The 27,137-nt window shown below is 47.3% G+C and overlaps 1 protein-coding gene across 1 annotated transcript in view; it reads left to right on the forward strand.

The window, feature by feature from the left end:
• The window catches only part of Lhcgr (luteinizing hormone/choriogonadotropin receptor), a 52,703-nt gene that overhangs the window by 19,862 nt on the left and 5,704 nt on the right, over nucleotides 1-27,137 (forward strand). Inside the window, exons 3-10 of the mRNA XM_028893101.2 lie at nucleotides 1,105-1,179; nucleotides 4,610-4,684; nucleotides 8,399-8,473; nucleotides 8,562-8,639; nucleotides 17,061-17,129; nucleotides 19,922-19,996; nucleotides 21,932-22,117; nucleotides 25,262-25,342. Coding sequence (XP_028748934.1) covers nucleotides 1,105-1,179; nucleotides 4,610-4,684; nucleotides 8,399-8,473; nucleotides 8,562-8,639; nucleotides 17,061-17,129; nucleotides 19,922-19,996; nucleotides 21,932-22,117; nucleotides 25,262-25,342 — 714 coding nt within the window. The remainder of the gene's footprint in view (nucleotides 1-1,104; nucleotides 1,180-4,609; nucleotides 4,685-8,398; nucleotides 8,474-8,561; nucleotides 8,640-17,060; nucleotides 17,130-19,921; nucleotides 19,997-21,931; nucleotides 22,118-25,261; nucleotides 25,343-27,137) is intronic.

Below are 27,137 nucleotides of genomic sequence, written 5' to 3' on the forward strand. Positions count from 1 at the left end.
TCTCTCTCTCTCTCTCTCTCTCTCTCGGAGGCTGAAGCCTTCAGTGAGCATAACCTTAGAAATACACAACCCTATCTGTATGCCACTTCCCTAAGATGACATAGGTCCAGGGTTTGACTAAACTGTCTAGATAATTGAGTCTAAATAGGTGCTTTGCACGTATGGGCCTTCAAAGAATAATTGTTACATGGACAAACAAATAAATGAAAACTGAACTTAAAAAAAAATAGAAAGAAAAGAAATACACAAACCGGCACTTGTGAATTGGGGCCTTTTTTCTCAGATGGCAGCAGATGGCAGCTTTTGTGTGGGTTGTGGCATTGCCATCATGCTTGGGTTTGGTAGATGACAAAACTGATTCATTCACTTTTGTGCCTTTCTTAAGAAATACATTTAATCGGTAGTCTATCTGCACCCATATTCATTCAATCTCTAGCCATGTACCAGGCAAGATGAAGCCACCAGGGACTTGGAAGGAAATAGAAAGGATTCCTTGTCTTGAATTTGCTCACAGAGTGAGACACTGGAGGAAAGGGATAATTAGAATCCATGAAGTGATCTGATAATGTCGTGTGTAGATGGTAACTACCTTGAAGGAGCCCCAGAAAAGGCTTTTGAAAAAAAATAAAAAAAAAAAAACAAGAGTTAAAAGTCATCAAACAACTAATTCAACCCAAATCCAAGCCTTGCTGTAGTGATAGAACATCAGAGATCTCAACCATAGCCTTGAACCTTAAGGTAAATTCTACTAGGGTATCACCTTCCAGAGCTGTCCAGCAAGGGAACCAGACCGGAGATTTTTTTTTAAGGGGCCTATGCACTTCCAACAATGTATGCTTCAGAGTCAGAAACAAGAGAATAGACTTTTGTATAACTGGGCGTGACTCAAACTCACAGTTCAATTGTGCTAGAGTTGTAGACACCCAATGGTACTCCTAAGGGAAACGTTAGCCCTTAGTGATGTAGAGACAGCTTGTACACTCACGTTCCTTCTCAGAGGACGCAGTGGAGCATCTCGTGATCAGGTCACACACAGAGGTCATTATACAAAGACATGGTCATTTCTCTCATGTTTCTTCATATTTTTTTTTCCCTCTCCCCTAGTGAAATCTCTCAGAGTGATTCCCTGGAAAGGATAGAAGCTAATGCCTTTGACACCCTCCTCAATTTGTCTGAAATGTAAGCATCAGATGACAGATAGTTCATTGCTGTACACTATTACCCTGGCTGGTGGGAGTCCACTTGGTGTTTGTGCTCAAGCATCCAATGCTAGGAATCCGAGAGGAAAAGCTTGCAACAATTACTAGGTCTGGGCAGGCACTAATCTCTCTCACTGCAGTGGCCTGAAGGTTGCCATGGTGACAGCGGCTTCTCCCTAGGAACTGTGTAAACTCTGGAACATCACAACACAACGCTGGAAATTAAAATTGACATTGGGAAGTCCTGCCAAGTAGCTCTTGCCTCATGGGGGCTGGGGGTAGGGGTATGGAACACTTGGAGTAGGTAGGAAGTTGGAAGGGAACTTAGGGATCATGAGTTGGTTCATCAGGGGCTGTTGAGACATATTCATTCTTTCAAGTTGAAATGCTCCTTTAATACCAACCGTGACAAGCCTTGTGTTAATCCTGTGAATGTTGGAGTCATTGGGCTGTATTGGTGTTGTTATTGCTAGATTTATTCTTAAAAGTAAGTGTTTCCGTAAAGGATAACCACTGCTACAGTCCAAAGACCCAGAGAGAAATTAGGTAACAAGGAGGGCCCGAGAAGGGGACCCATGGATCTTCCTGGGAAGAGGAAAAAGAAGAGATCTTCTGGGTAGACTGGTGGGGTGCCGGGGTGGATGGGGATGGGAACTTGAGGGAACGGGTTGAGGGGTGGGTGGAAGGGAAGAGAACCGAAAGAGGTGACTGGAAAGAGGGGAGCACTTTGGGGTTAAGAAGAAACCTAATGCAAGGGAAACTCCCAGGAATCTACAAGGATGACCCTAGCTAAGACTCCTAGAAATAGTGGATAAGTAGCCTGAGTTAGCCATCTCCTGTGATCAGGTTGGTGCCTACCCCAATTGTCATCAGAGAGCCTTCATCCAGTAACTGATGGGAACAGATGCAGAGACCCACAGGCAAACATTAGGTCAAGCTGGGGGAATCCTTCTGAAGAGAGGGAAAAAGGATTGTACGAGCCATATGGGTCAAGGACATCATAAGGAAACCCACAGAAACAAATATCCAGGCTCAAAGGAGCTCACACAGTCTGAACCAATAACCAGGGAGCCTGCATGACACCAACCTAGGCCCTCTGCATATATGTGACAGTTGTGTAGTTTGATCTACTTGTGGGACCTAACAATGGGAGCAGGCACTGTCCCTAATGCTTTGGCTGGCTCTTGGGAACCTACTCCTCATACTGGATTGCCTTGCCCAGCCTGAGGAGGTGCTTGGTCTTAAAGCAGCTTGATATGCCATGCTTTGCTGGTACCCATGGGAGGTCTGCCCCTTTCTGAACAGAAACAGAGGAAGAGTGGATTGAAGATGGGGGGATGGGGGGGAGGGCAACACAGGACACATAAACTACATTTAAAATAAATGTTTCTGAATGATATGCCCAACTCAAAGGGATGGGGTGACTCAATTCAGCTTCCAAATGATGAAGCTACGGCCCCAAAGCATTAACTCGCTTGCTTGATATTATATAGCATCAGGTCAGAACCAGAGCTGGAAGAGACACTGGGTCATGTGACTTACAAACCAGGCTTTTTGTACCACCACAGGGGGCTCCCTCCTGGGCTTCTTGAAGCACCCTCAGATCAAGTCAAAAGGAAGGGAAGGGGCGTACATCAAGAACTTGTGAGCGCCCGTGCTTGGCCTTTCCTCTAGGTTGTATCCTTGCTCTCACAGCTACCAGCATAGTTAGATGGTTTCCGTTTTGTTCAGAGGAAGAAATGGAGGCTGGGAGTGTGTGTGGATACCTCAGACACTGGCTGGTCTGGTTATAAACTCCAACCCACCTTTCTCCAAACCCTGTGCATTTTCCATTATATCAGAAGTCCTCCATCAATAGTCCAGTGAGAAACTATCTAAGCAGATTAATTAAATGATAAGTACAGGAGTACCTGCTGGATGCCTGTCTTGGCCCAGGAGCTTCTGGGACACAAAGGAGCTGAAATACAATTATCCACCAGGACATGACAGTGCAGCCAGAGAAGTGACGGTAACTCACCAGACAATTACTGAAAAAGCCAAACAATAGGCATTTAAATTCCAAAGAAATAGTCTGGACTTATTGTGGGTTCATTACTTTGTGGATGACTGTGCAACCCCAGACCTGAAATTCTGCAGCATTAACAGGCTGCCCAGAGAATGCTGAAGCACCATCAGGACAGCAAGTGATAATGGAAGCAAGACATCAACTGGAAGAAAAAGAAAGCACTTTGCAGGGGATGTCTGTGGACTCCTAAAGAAGGCCTTGGGACTCAACAAGTTAGCGTCAGGCAGTCTCTGTGCTCTCCACAGTGGTGGACATCTTGCAGAGCTAGGGCAGCACTCAATCACATAGACACTCAGAAATGCTGATAGAATGAATGACTGTGTGAGGAAACGCTCTATGTTTAGACCTCAAAGGATCTTGGGAGGTAACAGTTCCTACCTCTCTCACATGTCTCACTGAGGACTGCTTGATTCAGTATTGGAAGAAGAACTACTGCAGAACACCACTCACATCTGTAGAATTTATACCTTCAACCCACGTTCCAAGTAGCAGTAGTCACTATAGTGTGGGGGAATGATCAGCAGAGTTGGAATCAGAAAAACCAGCTCCCATTCAAGTCCTGTTACTCTTCAGATACAGATCATTCAACTTCCACCAGCAACACTGGCAGAGACGTTAGTGGAAACCAAACCGTCACATTTACGTCTCAGAACCCACTCTAATGATGGATTACCTGCAAAAGAAAAGCAGAAGAGGGTACTGATGGGGGGGGGAGAATGAGACAGGGGAGGGGGTAAAAGGGATAGGGAAGGGTGTTATCATTCGTACTTATAGAAGGCACACCAGCTCAGGAAAGCTAGGGGCATGGGAATCCTACGTAGTAAATTAGCTATAGACTGGGCATAGGATTCTAGACATCCGAATACCAAGGCTTCTGTACTGTGCTGTTCCAGATGCATGCCCATCTGGATCACTTTTCAGCATGCTTACCAACTCAATATGAACAGAAACTAGTTTGCCTCCAAGGGGCCGTGTTGATTTGTTCATTCTCCTGAGAACAGCGCCTCCCATCTCTCCCAATGCGCAGGCTCTAAGCTCTAGTTGGCCAGGACCTCTAACGCCCTGGACCTTGTTGTTATCTAGTAGGAAGGGGCAGAAGTAGAGACATTCACAGATAAACTCCGGGCTAAGATGCCTCCACCTGCCTCTTTGAAAGGGTGGGTAAACTTCCCAGAAATAGCTGGCAGGACCCCCAGGACACCCCAGAGTTCCAAGAGCTTGTCTTAGGCATATATGATGGCAGTTGATTTCATCGGTGGGATTTTAGTCAAGAATGCCTGATGACCTGTGCCCTGTATTCCAACATCTATTAAACCACCATCCTTTCCCCCTTTTCTCTCTACAGACTGATCCAGAACACCAAAAACCTGGTATACATTGAACCTGGTGCTTTCACAAATCTCCCTCGGTTAAAATACCTGTGAGAATTTTTCCTTTATCAGCCTTTGTAGAGGGGAAGAGGGGTATCTGGTGAAACTGGAAATGTTCAAAATGCTAAAGAAGGTTTTTGATTTTTGTTTTATTTTTTTTAAATCCTATGTATATATGTGGGTCCAAGTGTGGATTTGCACACGAGTGGAATGTCCACAGGGACTAGAAGAGGAATTGAATCCTCTGGAGCTGGAGTCACAGGAGGTTGTGAGCTGCCTGCCATGGGTGCTGGGAACTGAGCTCTGGTCCTCGGGAAGAACAGCAAGCACTCGTAATCAGTTAACCACTAAGCCGTCTCCACAGCCCCTGGAGGGATTTTTTGACCTATAGTCAACATTGTGTTTGCATGTCCCTCCTTGTTGGCTCTCTGATCTCAATTTAATCACTATTTCTTGTTTGTTACTATGCTGGGAGTTTCACACTTATATAAGTGGCTCCCAATATTCCCTTTGCCCCACACGCCTGAGGAGAACATGGCCCCTTGACAGTGGTTTTCAAAGCTGGAAATGGGAACGGGGGTTCTCAACACTTCATAAAGGACAAATCAGAACTTCGAAGGTGAGTGACAGCAAGCAAAACCGAGAGAAGTGATTGCAATTTGATTTCTTCCATTGTATGATGAGAATTTCCTCCCTTTGATCTTGCTCATTCATTCATCCATTCATCAAGGGAAAACCTAGGCATGGCCTGAGGCCGGCACTGTACCACGTAAGCTCAATCGTTTTCTATTTCGCACTAAATCCAGCCAAGTCTACTGATGAGCATGAGAGACTGAGTCCCACCGTAGCCCAAACAGCAACTGGCTCTACCAGAAATGCAAAATTCCTAAAACTTCCCCAAGTCTCTACCTCTATGGCAATGAACCTTCCCACATAACACGTCATCCCTATCACACAGAAGTTACCACCACCACTCAAATGCAAAGAAATAAAGAAAGCAGAGGATGAAGGAAGGGACCTCTGTGACACCCTACACCATCAGTCTTGTTCCCAGGTGCCATGCAGAAGTTGTAGCAGAAGTTGGCTGTGGTGTCAATCCTTTGTCCTCCATGAGTAATTGTAAACCCAAGCTCGATGTGTTTCCCAACCTCCAGGGTAGCTTGGGCACATAAGTGTCAACTGTGGTGAGCCGCAAGAATATGTTATAAGGAGGCCAGCTGTATATAATAAGCTATACTTTGACCAACCAAGGGTTCGTCAAATGGGAAGCCATTTATCACGGAGTATTTGGTGTTATACAGCTTTAATATTCAGCTGCTCCTCGTTATGAATTTCTTGTGCTCATAATTCCCATAGAACGTGTATGTATGAGCACCCTGCTCTGGCCATTATTCTGCTAAAGTCACAGAGGCAGAGCCTCTGAGCTCCCAGGGCCCCCCTTTTTAGCATTTGAATTGGGCATCTGCCTTTTGCAAATATTCCCTTTAGCTAGATCCAAAGATAGTGCCAGGTCCAAACAAAGCCATGAAGGACAAGCAAGGAACAGAATAACTACCAGAGCACCTGCTAGGTGCCTGAAGCCCCTGACCTAAGGTAAAACCTCTTTAAGGTAACCTGGCTCCTAGATGCATAGCTTTGTTTCTTGTGCAAATGAAGCTCAGGCCATCCCCTTCCCTCAGGCCTAAGGGCAAGACAGAGAGATTGACTAAGAACAATAGGGCTTTTTTGCATAACCAGGTGCAGTAAGGACTGAAGTGGAATTCCAGAAGAGGGAGTCATGTGGATGGGAAGGGGGAAAGGCAGAGATTCTGTAGATGGTAAGACAGAATGGCTCAGGCTGAGGAGTGAGGAGCAAGGAAATGTTTCTTGCAGATTGTAGGTGAATCAGATCAGGAGAGGAGAAGAGGAAGGAAAGATGGAGGGCGAAGGAACAGGGGATGAAGATGAGATCAAAAGCATAAGAGCTTAGTTATTACCAGGGCTGTGAGGGGACAGAAAAAGTAGGTACAGAGAGGAACTGAGAGTCAGGATGGAACTGAAGCTGTATAGATAAAATTTAGTCATAGAGTAATAAAGTAAATGGACAAAAGAACATGATGTATGTAGATTCCTTTCCCTGATACCCCATGTTAGTTATTTAGCTGCATTGTGTTCTTACCCTGCAAGGAAATGTCACGAAACATGACAGAATCGGCTTATAAGAGTTTTATTAGAGATAAAGGGATAGAGAGTGCGCAGGCCTGTGGGAGAGACACGTGCGTGGAGAAGAAGAAGGAACCGGGAACATGGCGCTCCACTTTAAAACCAGCTGGGTGTGGCCAGGTCACGTCACTACTCCACGTGTGTGCGTAGATCACATGGTCATGTTGCGAGCTTACGTGGCCATGAAACGTCACGGATCCTGGTTACGCGAGGCTATCTTGACCTGGAACTGGCTAGGCGGAGGTGTCCAGGTCTGCCGGGTATCCTGGTTACAAGAGATGCCCTGACCAGGAAATGCCTATCCTGACCTGGAATTGGCTAGGCGGAAGTGTCTGCCTGGTATATGCGACCGACCGTGGGGGCGTGTTGTGAACCCTTCACCCCACACAGGACACTGGGAGGAATTTTCTCAGGGCTGAACTTGGGAAAATTCCTGCAGTCGACCACTTTAGAAGGCATTAAGGATAACCCAGACCCAAATTTGACCAGCGTTCCCCAATCCCAAGTTCACACTGTAGTCGGAGCCTCCTGCTAACCTCAGTGCAGACAAGGCATGGCCTCACCGTGAATGCTTCTATCCCAATTGCACACTCATTCAAATGAATGAACAGTAACATGGAGACGAAAGGGTCTGGAGAGAAACCCAGCTGTGTTCTACTGTCATCAGAGTGCCAGGCAGCTCCTGTCAGTTGTCCAGAGCCCATGTCTGCTGAGTTTAAACTCCACTGGGGGAAGTCCAGGTTCCTGTGTGCCTCTGAAGGAGCCTCATTCTTTTAGTGAAATATTCCCCCAATTTGCAGTAAGCCCTTTTCTTCTTTAGAGGTTAAATAAAAGGCAGGAGCCTTAACTGTCTCCAAACACAAAAACAATGTTCAATGGTTTCAATGAGATACAAGGAAGAACCTTCTGAACCACAAAATAGCTAAATACAGTTTTAATAATGAAGGGTATAGGTTTCTCATAAGATTAAGCTTCCTGTGCCAGGTGGTGGTGGTGCATGTCTTTAATCCCAGCACTCAGGGAGGCAGAGGCAGGCGGATCTCTGTGAGTTCGAGGTCAGCCTGGTCTACAAAGTGAGTTCCAGAACGGCCAGAGAGCTACACAGAGAAACCCTGTCTCGAAAAACCAAAAACTAAAAAATAAATAAATATCTACTTTCTTGCAATGTTTGAGTTAAAACTCCACTCCAAAGAAAAAGGTTCCTCTCTGGAACTAGCAATAACATGGACTAAAGTAGTTATCCATAGGAAACAGAATGCAATCCAACAGGAAGATGAAATGTCTTTAAAGGAAAGACAGGCTGGGAATACCAAGGCAAAACACCCACATGCTTGGTTTCAGCCCCTAAACCTCAAAACAGGAACCATTCCGGCAACTTCACCTAGCCAAGGAGCCTTTGAAATTCTGACCATCTTCATCAGCTAAAAGTGTAACTCCTGAAGTCAAACCCAATATTTTAAAATTTAATGTGAAAATAGTGTCTGCAGAGTGCTTTATATTTATGACCTAATAATAATTCCCTGTACTTTCTGCACACATCACCACCCTGCCCCAAATTGCAGGAGCATCTGTAACACAGGCATCCGAACCCTTCCAGATGTTACGAAGATCTCCTCCACTGAATTTAATGTCATTCTGTAAGTATCAGGCTGATCGCTATGCACAACCGTTTCCTATTTGCAGCTAAAACTTAGAAAGTAAATATTTCTCATTTCTTTCCTCAAGGGAAATCTGTGATAACTTACATATAACCACCATACCAGGGAATGCTTTCCAAGGGATGAGTAACGAGTCCATCACACTGTGAGTAGCATCCTGGATTCTTACGCTGCCACACAGCCTGCTTGGCCACTCCCACTTCTGGTTTGAGGTTAGCGATCTGCTCTGTGTTTCACCATGTTCTTGACTCTCTGGTGACCAGGATCTTCTTAACCTAGACTGCCGACGTTGGGAGGAGTTGTATAGGATACCTCATGTGACAACTAAACCACAAGTCCAGTTCTGCTCTGAGCAGAGGGGTCCTGAGGACTGGTGGCATTATTGACTTCCAATTAGTGAAATTCTTCCCTGCACAAGGGCAATTCTTTGAGGCCGGGCCTTTATTCAAAGATCAAAATATAAAACTGACAGTTAATCTTGACCTAAACTTAATCAGGAACCAAAGTGACTCCTCACAGGTCTATGCCTATGATGGGAATGGGGCCAAGCAGGAGTGAAAGGGTGGAGACCTTCGGGACGCGTTGGGACAATCCATGGGGAACTGAGCTCCCAGAAAGCCTTTTCCATACAGCGTGACTCTACATGAGTGCCAAAGAGCTGCCTTGTGTTGGCTTCACAGAGCTATTAACTTATGTTGGTTGTGATTTTAAGAGGAATAGTGCACACCGGCAGGGTGTAATTGCCCCACCTCTGATGTTAATGGGGACTTGGGATCTGCTCCTCCCAGAGCACCTGTGTCCCATTGTGCTCCACCCCCCACCCTGTTCTTGGCCCTTCATCTCCCAGGGGTGTGATTAGTCATTCGCCTGGCACTTGTTCTCAGTTGAATGGGCCCTTGTGTGAGTGAAGGGTCATGTGAAGCACCCTGCTGGATAAAGGGTATTATGCTTGCACAGGAAAGCCTTATTTTCCCAGCTATAAAGTTCAACTCCTTAATTAGGAAATAATAAAAGCAAGCCTTCTCCTTTCATTATTAGCAAGATTTGTGATTTGATTCTTGGTGAAACTGGTCTGGCCCTTCCCCTCGCCCAAATCTTTACCAACTGTGAGCTCATTTAATGAAAACAAAACACTTCACGTAGTGCAGAAGAAAGCTCTGAGGGGCCAAGTCTAAACTTCTGCATTATACTCATATGTCCCTCCACAGCCACTGTGGCTTTTCATTAAATCTCCTCTAGAGGCCACCTTGACATATCCCCACTCACCCCACCTGCATTTAGCTGTACAGCCTTGAAAATATTCTGGATGATGATGGGTCCAGCTAAACTCCTCCAAACAAACAACTTTGATTTACACTTGAACTCCACAAGTCCAGGAAAAGTCACTGCAATTCCTTTTCCTAGGTGCCTTCTGAGTAGAAGGACCTTGCAAAGTGAGATGGGATTTTTGGCTGCACCTATGACAAGCCATAATACAAAGACAACTAGGTGTGGCACCTCGGTGTTAGCCCAACCAGTCTCAGTCAGTTTTGGCCTGGAGAGCCGGGTCCCATCTCTACTCAGTGGAATTATTAATGCCTCTTTGTGCAGATCCAGTCACACAGTGTGCATACCACAGTTACCACAAGTGCCACAATTAACCACAGTTAGCAGCTAAAAACTAACAGCCCAGAGCAAGTCAGTGGTTACAGACTGTCTCCAATAGCTCACCATGTTTTAAATGTTTGGATTTTGTTGAGGATGCTCTAGTTTGATTTCCTGTTGCTGTGATAAAACACTCTGACAAAACGCAATTTGGGGGAATAAGGCTTTATTTTATCTTACACATCCAGGTCTCAATCCATTATTAAGGGAAGTCAAAGCAGGAACCTGAAAAGAACCCATGGAGCAGCACTGCTTGCCTACTTGTTCTCCGGCTTGTTCCCAGGCCTCTGCTCCACTGGCTCTCTTATACAGCCCAGGACCTGTCTAGACATGGTCCTGCCCGTGGGGGGTGGATCTCAGTGGAACCTCCACTTGTAGCCACTTTTTGGGCCCTGACCCCCATTCCTTGGGTAGCTGTTGCCTTGTTTGCTGACCTTGATCATCTTGAGTCTCTATAATTGGGTAAGCAATCCCCACCCCCCAGCCTCTCTATGGGTGCGGAAGGAAGGACCTCTGTGCTGCAAACGTCAGGGTTATGGGCTGGAGGTCTATCCTTGTAAGAAATCTTCTGTAATTTCCCTCTTAAGCATCTAGTATCCTAATCTGACTTCTACATCATCACCCTCTGAAGATGACTCTGCAGAGTTAGAAACATCGGAAGTCTGAAGGGATCTGAGAGCCTCCTCTACCTGAACCTCTTCCAACACAGCTTTAGCTCCAGTTAACTGTTCTTGAACTTTGACATTATTACTAAGCAACGCATCTTTAACCAAGTGCCGAAAAGAGAAAGTAGCTAAGGGTATGAAATCAGGCCCTTCTTTATGCAAGCATTTTTGTAAGTCAATCTTAACCTGTTCCCAATCTGGTATATTAAATCCCCCAGAGACCAGAAACCAGGGACTAACATTCTGGAAGATCTGAATGAAATCTTTAGCTGTCCTGCTCTAAACGGCAGTGCCCTGTTGCTTCAGCAGTCCAATTAACTGCTCCTCCAGGAGCGACTTCGAACTAGCTGCACCCATAACAATTCACGCACTCTTACCTTCTTTTAAAATGCTGGCCAGCCTTCTTCAGGTGTCCTTCAGTGCATCCCTTCTTTCTCGGATCTCGGTGGAACCTCCACTTGTAGCGCCCTTGCTACCACCTGTTCACCATGTCCGAGCGAGGGGCTGAGGATTAAAAACAGAGACAAGACAGGGGGTCTCAGTAGAATGCCATTTATTGAAGGAGGGAGGAGGCCTTAAATACAGGCTTACAGCACAGTTGGAGAACCCCAGAGGGCAGAAGTTCGCTACAGATGTTTTACATACTTGCATCCTAGCTGTTTACACCAAAAGCAAGATACATAAACAAGGAACCTCCGGTAAGCAGTTTTAGGAGGAAGGAAACCGACAGGGAATTAGCATAGGGAGGAGACCTGATCAAGGTCAGCAAGCAAGGCAACAGCTAACAAGGGGGGGTCCGGGCCCAACAGAGTTGGCCCTCCTACATCAATTATCCGTTAAGACCATGGCCCGTAAACATGCCCACAGACCAACCTGATCTAGGCAACTCCTCAGCTGAGCCTTTCCCTTCCCAGGTACTGTCCACTGCTTTCCATTGCTGTGATATCAACACCATGACCGAAAGTAACTCGGGAAGGAAGGCGTTTGTTTGGCTTACACATCCCAATCCCAGTGGAGCTGTGAGGGAAGTCTGGGCAGGAGCCCAAGCAGGAGCAGAGGCAGGAGCTGTGGAAGAGCAGGTTGTCGCAAAGCTTAGAATCTCGTTCACACACTCACCTCCCCGCCTCCTCTGCTCCTGAGCTGCCTCCGTGCCTTCCTGCATTCTGTTAGGCTCTGGATCAAGGAACCCAGGCCGGTCGTCTGAATCCATCCGCCTGCATTGCCGTGGCGAGATCCAGCTCACACATTGTCACGGGGCACTGCAAAGGCCACCTTGTGTCTCTCTTGTTGCAATGAGCCAGGAAGTACTTCCTGTCACACTGTCCTCCCACTTGGCCACTTGCTTAAGATGTGATCTGCCAATACACTTTTCCTTTGTCCTTTCCAAGTCGCCTGTGTTGGGATGCTTTGAGTTGTGACACGCCGTTGGCCCAGCCTTTTAGCGTCTGTTGTTTCTTTAGAATCCCAAAGAGAATTACATGAGGATTATTTGTACATCCCATCCCTCTTCTGTATTTATTACCCACTATTTCTTTTCTTTTTTTTCTTTTTTTTTTGGGGGGGGGTCTTTTTTTTGTTTTTCGAGACAGGGTTTCTCTGTGCAGCTTTGAGCCTTTCCTGGATCTCGCTCTGTAGCCCAGGCTGGCCTCGAACTCACAAAGATCCACCTGCCTCTGCCTCCCAAGTGCTGGGATTAAAGGTGTGCGCCACCACCGCCCGGCCACTATTTCTATTCTTAAAGAGGGCTTCCTTTGCTGTGATTTCTCCTGCATGCTCTCTCTCACTCTCTCTGTTTTGAAGTAGGACTTGGAATGTGGATTTCTCAAAGCTGTTATCTGCCACATTAGAATCCATTCCTGTCACCTTTCTTTCTGAAACCTTCCATCTTCTTTAATGCAGCATATGGTAAAGTCACCCAAGTTGACATGTACTTGACTGAGGGAGCGGGGAAATACGCCCACAGCTCAGTGCTGCTGGAAATCGGAAGGCTCAGCCAGCTCAGAGAGCAGGAGAGCCACAGAAATGGAGGACCCTGGACATTCAAACCAGGTTCATAGGGGCGCATATGCGTCAGAGAGCAGCAGCTATCCACACAGCCCTGCCAGGATGTGCACTGAAAAGTGGGCTTTGTCCACAGTGACGTATTCAGATTAGAAAACAAAACAAAGAAAGAAAGAAAGAAAAAACCCTCCAGCCACATAGGAGGCAAGGGGTGAGTGGGGCAGGGTGTGTGTGTGGGTCGATTCTCCTTTAGGATGCTTTTCCTACAGTCATCTGGTTTAATAGAAAGAAACATAACAGGGAGGGGAGGAGGGAGAGAGAGAAGAAAAGAAAAAAGTTGCTTCCACGCATTCCACCAGCAGGCAGAGTCCTAAACTGTCATACATTGTCTTTCCACAATAGGGCCACTCTTTGAGATCCTGAGGATCTGCAAACATAATCTTTCTTCTTTGCAATCAACCAAAAGCTAGGTGGCCACATGATCAAGAGAATGTCTAACACTGTTCATAGAAGTCCCGGAGCACTGTGCGGCAGGCACCCTGGGACTATTCAAAGGGGAAGGCAGCATTCAGAAGTACAGTACCGTCTGTGATTAATTTCTAACTCCCGAATCTTTCTTGGATTAAAAGACGCCATTCTTCCTGTTTGATGCGTAATTACTGATATCTGAATAGAGAACCCAGACAATGCCTGTAAGCGTGGGACTGCTTCTGCCACAGGGAAGCAAGGGGGATCTTCATCTCATCTCTGTGCCAAGGAAGTCCCCCCCTTCATTCTGACACCATGAGATTTGGGGAAAACAGCATCTGAAGTGACTCTCCAGATGTTTTCAGAGGCATTGAAGGCGCTGTATGAGGCTGACAGCGTGAGGCCTCCCACTCACATTCACAAGTTCTCCAAACCGAGGCAGCTGTTCCTTTAATCAAGTCAAGGCGGCGTCCTCCACTCTGTACCCGCTGGTGAGAACAGAGAGCAGTTGCCGCTGAAAGGGAAACAGGGAGCCACAGTCTAGAAAATTCCAACAAGCATGACCCAGACCATTCAAAAATAAAAACAAGACATGAAAAAAGTCCACGACAGTAACCCAGACAGAGAGGGCGCTGAGAGCCAACCCAGTGAGTACAGCCTGGGCCAGTGACCGGGCCTGCTCTGCAGAAGCAGAAAGGTCCCACTCCAATGGAGGGAAGTAACAATTTATTTAAACATGGGCCTACAGCTCAGAGAAATCCTGTCCAAACGGGAGACCTCTCTGCTCCAATTATGGGGCTAGAGGCCACTGCATTTATTGTGTTCCAGAACCTACTTCTAAGTGACTGACATATGCTTACTCACAACAGTTTTATAGGATTGACAATGTTATTATCGTCCCAGTTTTTGGATGAAGAAATTGAGGCATGAGAGGTTAAGTAAGTTACCCAAAGTAATTCAGTATGTAAGAATTGGAGTGTGATGGAACCCCAGGTACTTTGGTTTGATGCCTACAGACTTAACCACAAAGCCATATAGGCAGCATTGGCTTGAGGAGTCCAGAGAAAAGTGACAAGATCTTAACATGTATCAAAACTGAAATCACAGGATGCAGAGATGGTCAGCAGCTAAGGTTGCTTTTCCAGAAGACCAGGGTTCATGGACTCAGTGCTGAGCAAAAAAACCTACGTGATTGGCCCCGTGGAAAAGACACATCACACTGTGATATACCCTAGGACGGGGTTTCCCAGTCAGGTGCAGTGGGGCTGGGCTGCACATGCAGGGGACCGAGTCTCCACTTCTGAGAATTAAGCTCACGTGACTCTGCTTAGGTGAATAGTGGTATATGCTTTGACAAACACTGGCCGAGACAGCTCTGCAAACTCAGAGGAAACGGAGGTGTGACTCCTTCCTGGAAAAAGAGTTATCTATAAGAGAACCCTCACCACGAGAGGAGATGGACAAAGAACAATATTCTAAGTATTAACACTTCTTAAAAGGTCTCGTGGGATTCAGCTGCCAAGAAGGCGAGAAAGCTGTATGTAATTACCCAAAATGACAGGTCTGAAAGGACCTAACCTCTTACATTTTACACTAGAAAATGGTGGGGGAAACTGTTGGAAAATGGTATCCAACCATCTAATATAGGTCATAGGCGCTCCTGTGTGCATCTGTATACAGAAAAGAAACCCAGAAGTTAGGGAGGACTCTCTTTACCATGGATGCCAAAGCTGATGGCTCCTATTAGGTCCCTTGGAGCATTTTAGGCTCCACATTTGGCAGAGATGTAGGGACTAACTATGGTGTATTTATTGTATACGTTATGGAACATGGTGCAATGTTTATATACACAGCATCTACCAATCAGAGCAGGGTAATTAGCATTTTCGTCTCTTCGTTGTTTCTCTGTGTTTGGAGCCTCTGTGTTCCCTCTTCATTAGTTTTGATTTTGAACTCAATCTAATGAGGAGGCCGCAGGGATTATTTTGTAATCTCTAATTTAGATTTCCTGAGTTTCATACTTCAGCACGAATGCCACGCTGTTTATTTGATGCTTCATCAAAGGTTTGTTGTGGTTGGTGGGAAGGGATGATATACCCATGCACCACACACATGAACTTGCAGCAGGAGGTGGACGTCCATGCTGGCCTGAATCAACAAAGACCGGAGAAACCCTAAGGATTTCTCTGTGGTCGGCGCAAGTGTCTCAGAGCAGGTATCTGTACCATTTTCCAAGTTATCCACTCACATATCTGCCAATACTAGGCAGGAAGCCAAAGTGTTGCGGACAGGGTGAGCTCAGTCACATCACACCATGGCCCTTTCTCATCTGGATGGTATTTCATGGCTCACAAAGAGCTTACACAGATATGGACAAGCACGTCTGGTTATGACTCTTAACAAGATATCTTCCATGGACCCATTCGAATGTTCATCAAATTTATTTAGCACATTTATTTTAAGGCTCTGAATTCCAACAATTGCTCAGGATACAGGAGAGTCTGCAATGGATGCCATCGTTTGAAATCCTTGTTGTCATGGCATTGTGCGCTGCTAAAAGAGGCCAGCAAGGAATAAGGAAAGCATTTTGGGTTACATGGTGATAAAGCTAGAAAATAAAGACATCAGGGAAGGCCAATAGGAAGAGTTGGGAACGAGGGGCTGGAATTTTGAACAGGAAGACCACGCTGAGGCTCATGTGGCATTGAATCCAGCCTGTTAGGAGAAGGGTGAGTACCTCTTAAGGTTATGGAGACTGGAGAGAAAAACAGTCAGCAAAACGGATGTACTGAAAGTAGCCTCGAGCAGAGTGTTCTCTGGTGCCGTCCTCGTCACCCGCCTTGTCTCAGCCCATGTCCTTCCTTCCTTGTAGGATGAAGGGGTTCTAAATAAACCTTCTCAGGCTCCTTCCTGGCTCTGGCACTTCCAGAATGGCTGGAAGCTGGAGCCTCTTAGTTCTCAGTCTGGGCAGGTGTGTGTGTGTGTGTGTGTGTGTGTGTGTGTGTGTGTGTGTGTGTGTGTGTTGCATTCATGTATGGGGGGGATGTTTTATAGATACCGCATATAATGGTGGAATGATATTTGATGAACATTCATACCCTATCTGCTGGCAGTACACTCCAACAATTCTCCCTTGCCCGACTCCATTTCACTTTTTAAATGCTGGTCGCACTCAACTACATTGATTTCACTACTCACTAGTGGGGCTTAAAGAACTGTTTGCAAGCATTGAGGTCTTTGAGGCTATGAAGCCAGCTTTGGCATTAAAAAATTTTTTTTTTAAAAAATCATGAGCACACATACACAAAAAGAAATAAAGAGCAGGTGACTCGGCCCCAGAGCTTTGCTCAACAGTCCCCAAAGCCCACAACACCCAGGGATCCACAGAGGCTTTCTGAGCCAGTCTGGTATCTCAGCCTCAAATCCCAGCTCTGCCCCTGCTCCCAGGAACCATAAGCCAGCTGTAGCAATGCTTTCTTATCACTATAACAGAAGCAACAGCCACAAGAAGCAAATGAGAAGATGGCATGCCAGGGCTGGTCAAGTACCCGGCACCTAGTAAATGTTTTATGAATTGGTAGTGGTGATGGAGGGAGAAGAAAACCAGAGTAGAAAGAAGAGCTTCACCCCATGCGCCCCCAGAGTCTAGAACGGGAGACCCAGCTAGCTGTTCTGAATGCCAGTGGTTACCTTAGCAGTAAATGTCACAGGAGGGAAGGCGTCTGCTTCCAAACTGGGCTTCTGTCAGCTCCTTCCCATCCCTGAACCCTCTCTCCTCCCTCCTCCAGCAAACTGTATGGAAATGGATTTGAAGAAGTACAAAGCCATGCATTCAATGGGACGACGTTAATCTCGCTGTAAGTATATGCTTATTTCCCTGGCTCATGAATAAAAATGAAGTATTACTCTGGCTACCAGATCACATTCAATCTTCAGCAACTAAGTCAGGGCAAAAATAAACTTTCAAGTGGCTAGTCCTCCGAGTTGCACGGGTGTTACTAGGCAACCGGCTGGCTGGAAACCCCAGAGCACCCTGATTTCAAAGACAGAAACAGCTTCCATGCATTGAAGTTGACAGTTTGCTGAAATATTCAACACCCTACTTTGTGCCTCCTCCATCTCGCCGCTCCCCTCTCTAGCCTCCTTGTATAGGTTGATGGTGTGGTAGAGGAGGAATATTTCAGAAAGAGACTTTCCCCCAGACCCCACTGCAGGGAAATGGGGTGACACCATTTAGCAGCCTAATCAGCCACAGAGGCTTCACGTGCCCACCTCCCTCCTGCTCTCCACAGGAGAAGGCGCTCTGGTTCTTCCCCACTTCAGTCCAGCACCCAGCCCGCCGGGTGCCCCCACCCCACCCACCGACCCCCCGCCCCTGTAACAGCTTTTTATTCAGGGGTCTCATCCTAAGGGTGGCTCCCTTCATTGCTCTCCACCGCCCCACCCCATGGCCATCCTGAGGAATGGTGGTGCGTTTACATGTTGATGAGGATATGTGGTCCATCACAATGTAGGATGAGGCTCAATGGTCATGAACAGCAAAACCTACGAGCACCCGAAAAGCTAAACTGAAGATAAAGTTAATGAAAACAAACAACAAGGCTTTGAAAATGAATGAGTTAGTAGTCAGTGAGGTGGCACTGGAGTGTGAAGAGGCTTGTCCCCAAGCCTGACTACCTGATGGAGAGAACTGACAACCCAAAGTTGTCCCCTGACCTCCACACACACACCACACACACACCGCAGCATGGCTGTGTTTTCTCTCATATATAGATAAGTAGGTAGGTAGGTAGGTAGGTAGATAGAAGATAGATAGATAGATAGATAGATAGATAGATAGATAGACAGATAGGCAGGCAGATAGATGATAGATAAATAGAAGAGTGAATAAATAAATGTAACAAAAATTTTTATAAAATCGTGTGAAGCATGATTCACAAACGCATGAAGAATCACCTCAGGATTGTTAAGGCAGACTCCTGAGGCCCACCTCTACTGGCTTTGCCTTGGAGGATCTCAAAAGCACTGAGAATTTGCACGTTTAACAAGCTCCCAGCAACCCTGATATGTCAAGGTCTGAGGTGAAGTAGCTTGGGTCTATATAATATGCTAATAATTTTTAACTATGGATCTTAAACCTGTGCTCATACCATGCTGTATAGTTTCACAGCTTAGGGGAGGCTGATGGGTCACTATGGCTGGTTCTGAACTCCAGCCCACTGTTTATCAACTTGCGTCACCTGGAACAAGCTAACCTGCCCAAGCCGCAGTGTCCGCATTCATAAAGCAAAAGTGCCAATTGTGAGCCCAACAAAATGAACGGGTCTACTTTGCACCCTTAGTGCTTGGTACAGGGCCTGGTACTCAGTAAGTGCTCCTTGATTAAGTTTATTCCATGATTCATGTGAATGAGTGAATAACGATTTTTATGCACTCGGCTCAGGGTCTAGACCCTGCCAAGTACTGAAGAAGTGGGAGTTGTATAAGCTTTGTCCTCATGGAGGGGTTTTGCACATTGTCTTGTTGACTTGACGGTTGCATAAAATTCATTAACAAGCACCCCAAGATTAGGTCAGAAGCACGGCAGCCTCTCTGGTCCACTCTCAGATGTCTCATTCAGTAGATGTCTCTAGTGAAAGGGCTGCCCTATCTTCCAGAGGAGAAGAAGGCGAGCAAGCTGTGTGCTGAAGGGTTTCCCGCGGAGGTTCACAGCACAGGAACCAGCAGCTCCAAATGGTGTGCGAACTGTACCTAACTCCTAACTCGAGCAGAGGGCAGTGTGATGAGCTTGCCCTGAGTGCAAGCAAGTCCTCCAGGATGTCAGAGGCAGGGGGAGGTGTTACAGAACACAGGGAGTCGGGGCGCAGGCTTCGAGCCAGGCTGACGTGAAGAGGCAAAGGTAGAACCGTGTCCCAGCAGAAGCCAGCAAAGATGAATGGCTGGCTCACAGATGAGATGTGTTCAGATTGGCAGCTATCAGAACTTCTGGAATGTGAGGGTCAGAGCAAGAATGCTCCTCCTTTAGCAGAACGGATGGAGGCGGGAGGAGCAAGGCAAGGCTGAGGTAGAGATGCTGGGGTCTTCTCAAGAGAGAGGGGGCTGGAAGTCCTTTATGACTTCACCTCGACACAGACTGCCATCACTCCCGGTACACACCCACTGAAAACGTACGTCTCCAAGGAATCAGACAACATTATGAAAAGAACCGCTTGGAAGGAGCCTTGCTCTTGTTCGGTATGTGGCTTTTGACAAATTCTGAGGCCTCCAAGGTCTCAGCAACTCAGAGAAAGATAAGGCGCAGGCTGCACTTTCACCCAGTAGCCTTGGATTTGCTGAGAAGCATTTTAATCCTCCGCCAGCTGCCTGGTAGGAAGTTCTTACAAATCCAACAGGAGGGGCTGAATCCATTAAGTCCCAGGACAAAGGGTTCCACCAAGGGGGGGGGGACCAACAAGTGACACCAAATACAGACACCTGCAATCTCACAATGTCCCTGAGGACTCGCGGTTTCCTTCCCGTGGTCTACCCCTCCCTTTTCCCTTCTGCCCCACCACCCCGTGCACACAGCCCAGTTTGAGCACGTGTGTACGCAGCTATGGAGGTTGGTGGGAAGGGCAAACATGACTAAGGAAGCCGTCTTTCCACACAGGGAGCTAAAAGAAAACATCTACCTGGAGAAGATGCACAGTAGAGCCTTCCAGGGCGCCACAGGACCCAGCATCCTGTAAGTACAGTGGTGCAGCCTCCCCTCCACACACAGCGCACCCTAACAACCCTGTCTAGCGGCCAGTCACATCACAGGCAGCAGGAGCCTGCAAGCCGCCAGCTGAAAAGGACCAAACGGGTCACTGCCTATGACGAACCTCCGTATCGGGGGGGGGGGGGGGGCAGCAGGTTTGGTGTCTCTGAGGGAAGATTGTGCTCACCTCTCTCTCGTCTGCTGAGGGTCCCTCTGGTTGTACAGCATAACTCCAGTCTCCAGGTGTTGTTGTTATTGCTGTGTGTTCGAGTGTCTGGCTTCTCTGTTAATTTAATTCCCCCCCCCCCATTTTATTAGGATCTAGGCACAGTGGATTATAGCTTACCATCACGGCCTCATTTGATCTCGATAAAAAGCCTGTGTCCAGATAAGATATTACTAACTCCTAACAACAACAACAAAAAAGACTTAAACATGTAAATTTGAGGGGTCATAATTCAACCAGTAATGTCAAACAGGGTGTGGACTCGAGGGTGGCCCCCCCAACCTGGAACCCACTCAGAGAATCCATTCTGACCTGGTCCACCCCCAGCTCTCGGCTAGCCGTGGCTGAGATGCTGCAGGCGGGTTCTTCCTACAACAGTGCAAGGTGTGAGCCCTCAGCCCTAGATGAGCAGGGGTTCGCTTCAAGGGCTCGTTCAAAGAAGAGCTTCTCCAACCGAGGCGGAGAGAACCTCAGGACTGTGGGTGAAAGCACACGCACTTAGAAGGCAGTTTAGTAACGTGACCGTTTCTCAAAATCACAATAGTAGGTTCCATTCTAGGGCTGCTGGCTTCCCCGGCCATGTGAGGCACTAATTTTAAATGCAGCCATTCCAAAAGTAAACAACAGCAACCTCCTCCAGGCCTGAGGAGAGTCCCGAACCTGATCACTAACTATCCATAAGACTCTACAGCCGAACAGAGCACTGGCTTCCTAAGCCCGCAGGTACACAGACGCAGGAAAGAGTCTTAGAGCCCTTGCCTCCGGGGTCCCTCAGGAACCTGGACCGTGTACCCTGTACCCACCCCCCTCACACTCACCCTTCCCACCATCACTCTGACCCCTCCTTGTGCTGGGCCTGAGCCTCACCTGGGGGCAGACTGCTGAAGAGGATGCGCTGCCCAGAAAGGTTTGGGCATTAGCCACTTAGAGTGCGAGCAAGACTTTAAAACTAAAACTCCCACCAACGCCCTCTTCCTGAAATTTTGTACATCTGGGGTTTTCTTAGATTTTTTGCCTCGAGTCTAGTGAAGCCGAGGAGCTCTGTTTAAAGGCCTGCGGTTGTGCTAGCTTGGCGAGGTGTTTGCTTGCTGTGGATAGACACATCCAGCTGGTTATCAGAGCGAGCGCATGTGCTCTGCTTCCCGGGTGGATGATGGCCAATGCCACATGCAGCTCTTAATAGGGTGGTCCGCCTGCACTTTATGAAAACCTCCCCTGCAGCGCCTGATCAATCAAAGACCGAGGCATCAAAGCTCTGAGTATTTCCCCCTAGGGCAGAACACAAAAGCGGATGTCACCTAGGTGCCTGCTTACCTTAGAAAGCAAGCAGTTTTTCTTAAGATTGGGAGAGGACAGGAGGGAGGGAGGGGTGGAGGGGAGACAGAAGGAGGAAAAGGGGGAGAGGAGGGAGTCAGAGGTAGAGAGGAATCAGCAGAGAGCAGAGAGAAATTCTAGTGGCCCTTATGGAAGGTCCAAGGTGTCACACGCAGCCTCGAATACAATAATGGGGTGCCCCCGGGGATGAAAATCCCAGAACAGTTCTTTGGACGGCAGATCATGATGAGAGTAACTGAAATGGAGATCTAAAGGGAAAGCAAAATGGAGGAAAGGATCTCTCAGCCCCGAGAGGAGGACTGCGGAATGAGACGGGTAAAATCAGTCGATAAAAGGCCTTTCTCCCCTGTGCGGTGCAGGGATATTTCTTCCACCAAACTGCAGGCCCTGCCGAGCCACGGGCTGGAGTCCATCCAGACCCTCATCGCTACCTCATCCTACTCACTGAGAACGCTGCCCTCCAGAGAAAAATTCACCAGCCTCCTGGTGGCCACTCTGACTTATCCCAGCCACTGCTGCGCCTTCAGGAATCTGCCAAAGAAAGAGTAAGTGAAAAGCTGGGGGGAAGGCGCCCCCTGTGGAGGAGCTGGGACCTACATCCAGCCCCGTGGTCCACAGCGCCCTGTCCTGTACCGGCTGCTCTCCCGGCCAACTCTGCAGTCCTGGAGTGGCTCTCAGACAGACAGAAAGAAAATGAGCCGCCCCTCATCCTGAGCAACTGCCAAATAGTTAAAGCACCTCGGCAGCCACGCAAATACCCAGTGTCAACAAACAAACAAACAAACAAAAGCCAGCCTGTTCTAATTCTTAGCAGAAAAAAATCATTTACCCAATTAATCTTGAATTTAAAATTGTCAGAGTACTGCCTGGTTTTGCTTGGGCTTTGGTTTTGCTTCTTAACTACTTGTCTCCCGCCGAAAGCCAAGTCCACTTCTGAACCTTGCTCGGACAGATTGGCTAGGGAGCAATCAAAAGGGGCGGGAGCTGCTGGCTGCTGTGTGGCCAGCAGGGGGCGTCTGACTGCTTCACCGCACTCCAGGCTGGGGGCGGGGGGTGGGGTGGGGTGAGAGGCGTGAAGGGGGCAGGATTTCATTTCTTACAGCATCGCTTCGTTTTGTCCAGAGCTCTCTGGCCCAGAGGCGTCATTCCGCATCCAGTAAGTGTCACATGTATGAAAGAAAAAAGCCAGGGCCAGCTTTCTAAACGTGTGATGTAGGCATGAGACACTTCCGGGCTCTCTGACTCCTCTGTCTCAGGCCTGTTTGTTTTCACCGCAAGCCTTGATGTCTTCTGTTGTTTTCCTAACCCACTCTTGGGTCACAGCTCCCAGTGGGGAAAAACCAGTGCTCTGAAGAGTCACTACTGCAGCCCGCAGAGATGGGCTCAATCAAGTAATTAGATAAAGCCCTGCAGGAGCGACACCAGGCTGCCGCCGGCTTTGTTTGGAATTAACCTATTTATAGCTGATCAACTAGCCTGTATTTTTGTGCCTTGAGTATGTAGAGTTGAGGCAACGGAGAAGGCAAAAACATGTGCTGTGTTTAAAGATCTACACCACTTGGGGAGGGGTGGGTGGTGGTGAGGATCTCACTCTGTAGCTCTAGCTGTCTTGGAGCTCACTATGTAGACCAGGCTGGCATCGAACTCACAGAGATCCACTTGCCTACGCCTCCAGGGTGCTGGGATTAAAGGCGTGCACCACCATGCCTGGCTCAAGCTCTACACCATTAACTGAGCTTCAGAGGACTTAAATTGGGCAGCAGCCCTGTTCCAGTGTACCAGGTTTGAAGATAAAAAGATGAAGAGTCATCTCCGCCCTCACAGAGTGGACAGGCAACATAAAAGAGTAGGAATGCTTGTATTAGCAGATGTTGGAACAGAACAGAGAAGGGGGCAGGATGCTCCAGGGCTGTGGGGGTGTGTCTAGGGCTCATGGGAGACTTCCTAAGGGAGATGATGACCTTTGCTGAGCCTTGCAGGGAAGGCTTGGGGAAAGCATGCCAAGGCGGACTGACTCAGTGTGAAGGCGTAGGGCAAAAGACACTGGAAGATGAATGATATTCAAAATTAAGTACAGGAAGATGTAGGCACATAGAGGAAGATGAGTCAGGAGAAGCAGCCCAAGGAGTGGTGGGCCATGGTGGGCTTTGAATATCAGCCCTAGGTAGGGAGAGGATGAGTCGCTTCAAAGATGTCAAAATGAGGATATGCCAATTTGCTTTTAGGAACTCTCAGTAGGGCAGCAGAATGAAGGAGGGCTGAAGGTGGTGAGTGATCAGAGAGTCAGCAGACAGGGGTGATGCTGAGGATAGGGCTGGTTCTGGTCGCCTGCTTACACTACTGTAAGGCTAGCTCTGGTCACCTGCTTACACTCCTCAACTTACTGACCTGTGACTGTTTAGTTCAAGACCTCTTGTTCCAGAAGGCAAAAAAGACTACCTCTAGGTAGAAAAAGGGTTATGGAATTATGACTATCTGAGCTTGGTGTGAATATCATCACTCATGGGCTGTCCTGACTGAGCTTGGAAACTTCCACTAATTCACAGGTACTTCTGTGACTATAAATCCCAAAGCCTTACAGGCCAGTGAAGATGAAGAGTTGAAGTTGGGTCTGTGGGATTTTGGTGCAAATTAAGGCTCCCTGTAGGTGATGCACACGCTGCCTGGGCAGAGCTCTCTGAGACGTTCTTGGTTAACTGTGAAGACAGAATGGCTATCAGGCAGTATTATCATTTGAAGGCCAAGTTCCTGTTGACTCTGGACTTGTCTACATACCTACAGGATCTCTGTCAAATACTGAGCCAGAACTAGCCCACCGCCCACTCACACGGGGTTGGGAAAACTCTGTCCAAGTTTGTAAACTTATAATAGTATCTAGATAACAAGATGATTAGTCTTTGAAAGGCCGTTTGGTTAAATCGTTCTGACATCACACCCCATCTTTCTACACTTATACACAATCATTCCTAAGAGAACTTGTTTCCTCAATGCTGGATAACAAGAGCACAGAGAAATGTGCTCTTCGGGCCACCTCATCTCCTCAAGGAAGACTGAGGCACTCACAGCAGCTCCCATACCCTCAGCCTTATTTTTGAACCTCCCTTAGGCCTTGTCCCTAAGTACCACTTCTTCTGTCTCCTTATGATGTTCCCCTTTTCCCAAGCCAAACTTCCCAGAGGGAAGACAGAAGAGAAGGGAATATCAAAAGCTAAAGGCCTAAAATACACAGCGGGCACCCCCAGCCCCACAGAATCCTGACAGGAAGACTTCCAGTTACAATTCAAAGCCGTGAATACCGAGTAGTTAATCAAGGCCAATGGGAGGGAGAAGAGTTGGTGAGGAGCACGCTAGAATATGCTACAAAAGGGAGCTTTTTATACACACTGAAAAACCCATGATTCAAAACCACAAATTTACGTGGTTTCCCCCTCCCTCCCGAGCCCACACAAAACACTTAGCATTCAGAAGCATTTTCTCGAAGCTGGAGACAGGCTAAGGACAATGCAGGGGGCTTTACTCTCTCTTCAGGAAGTATTTCAGTCAGGACAATGGTGCAGAACACACCGAGGGAGGGCTAGGGAAAGAATGTGGATGAGTAAGACATAAATAGACATGATCGGGTCCAAGGATCAAATGCTCAACGGCTTGTTTGTCTTTTCTTTTCTTTTTCTCTACCTCTTCTCTTTCAGACAGAATTTTTCATTTTCCATTTTTGAAAACTTTTCCAAACAATGTGAAAGCACAGGAAAGAAACCAAATAATGAAACGCTGTAAGTATTCGAGTGCAGACGCTCGGGAAGTCACATCTCGTTCAGTGGGCACCTTATTGTTATTTGCGGCGACGATTTTCTTTTGATAAAAGTCTTGGTGAGTGGATGTTTGCACGGTGTTTTTCTGGAGTTTAAAAGGGGAATATTTTTTCTTTGCAAGCGGCAGCGAGTTGTACGTGTTATCTTAGCTGTTTTTTAAAGAAGCCAAACGAAATGAAAAGGTCTCTTTGAAGAGTGTAACAAAGTTGTTACTGTATGCATTAATGTATATGAAGTTGCAGTGTATTTCAGACATCTGGGTGTCACTAAGGGCTACTCTAAATAAGGGCTTCATCTGAAGTAACTGTCACTACTTGTATTCCACAAAAGCAAACTGATTGTAGACACAACTTCTAAAGGCAGGTACTTCCCTTCAAAGACAGACCACTGTGGCCCTGAGTGTGGTATCATTCTTTCATGATGTGTGTTCCTGTATGTGTGGATGCACATACATGTGCTTCCATGGGAGGTCAGAGGGCACCTTGGATGTCATTTCTCAGGAGCCGTCCACTTTGTGTTTTTGAGACAGGGTCTCTCCCTGAGACCTGGAGCTCACCAGTTAGGCTAAGCTGAGTGGCCGTGAGCTGCAGGGACCCTCTCGTCTCCACCGTCCCAGTACTGGAGTTTTTACAAGGATTCTAGGGATCCAACTCAGGTTCTCCTGCTTGAGGAGCGAGTATTTTACCAACGGCACCATCTCCCCAGCCCCCTTAACATTAATCTTAATGTCATCATTACCATTCACTAGATGGCAGCTACGTGTCTATTCTACTGACTGATTCTAACATTTTTCCTGCTTTAAATGCTGACTGCCCTGGCATTTCACTTACCTTCAGTTGTAAAAGAGCATGCCTCAGAAGACAAGCCCCCATGTCCCTAAGCCACATTTATTATCATTCCCTCCATGTGCCCTGGAGGACTACAAAACCAGATGTCCTTCTGAGACACTCTGCAAATCTCTTCTACTTCCTCATGTCCCCTTCCTACCAATCTGCAAATCTCTTCTACTTCCTCATGTCCCCTTCCTACCAATCTCAGAGTACAGTGGGGGCAATCTCAGTGTGATGGGGGGGTCGGACCTGAGGTCGTCTCCAAGTTGGATGTGACCCTTGGCGGTAATGTTCTTGAAGCACAGAGTCTGACATGTACCTTTTCGAGGACAATAGTTTTGGACAACACTTATGCTTTCTGGGACGTCTTTCCTCCTCAATAGGGAGCGATAGAAAGGAGACTTGACTTTCAGAACCAGAGTGAAGGGCATTGTCGCAGCATCAGGCAGGATGGACGCCAGCCTGTCACCTCTCCCTTTCTTTTCTTTGGGTCACCACTATCTAGCCTATAATATTCCTTTCCTCATGCTTCCTTCCTTGTGTCCCAGTCTCCTTCCACAGGATGCTTTTGCAGCCATGGGGCTTTATACTCAGGAACAGAAAACCATTTCTAATTACACTCTCTTGTGGTGCCATGGGTGGTTATAGGGAGAGACTCAACTCGCCCTCGGCAACTGCCAGCAACCCTGCCCCGGCCTTCCCAAATGAGCATCGTCTTTGAGTTTACTATGGTAATGCTGCTTTGAGACAAGGCTCCAGAGTGTAGCTCACACTCTTCAAACCACCTGAAGTTAACACACAATCGAAGTTGCACTGCTCCCCATGGAAACATTTATTTTTTTAAACATAGGGATTCACGTAGCCTGGGACTGGCCTCAAACAATGTAGTCGAAAATTACCTTGAACCTCTGATCCTCCTGTTCTGG

Source organism: Peromyscus leucopus, chromosome 22 (assembly GCF_004664715.2).
Source record: "Peromyscus leucopus breed LL Stock chromosome 22, UCI_PerLeu_2.1, whole genome shotgun sequence".
In the NCBI taxonomy this organism is placed as follows: Eukaryota; Metazoa; Chordata; class Mammalia; order Rodentia; family Cricetidae; genus Peromyscus; species Peromyscus leucopus.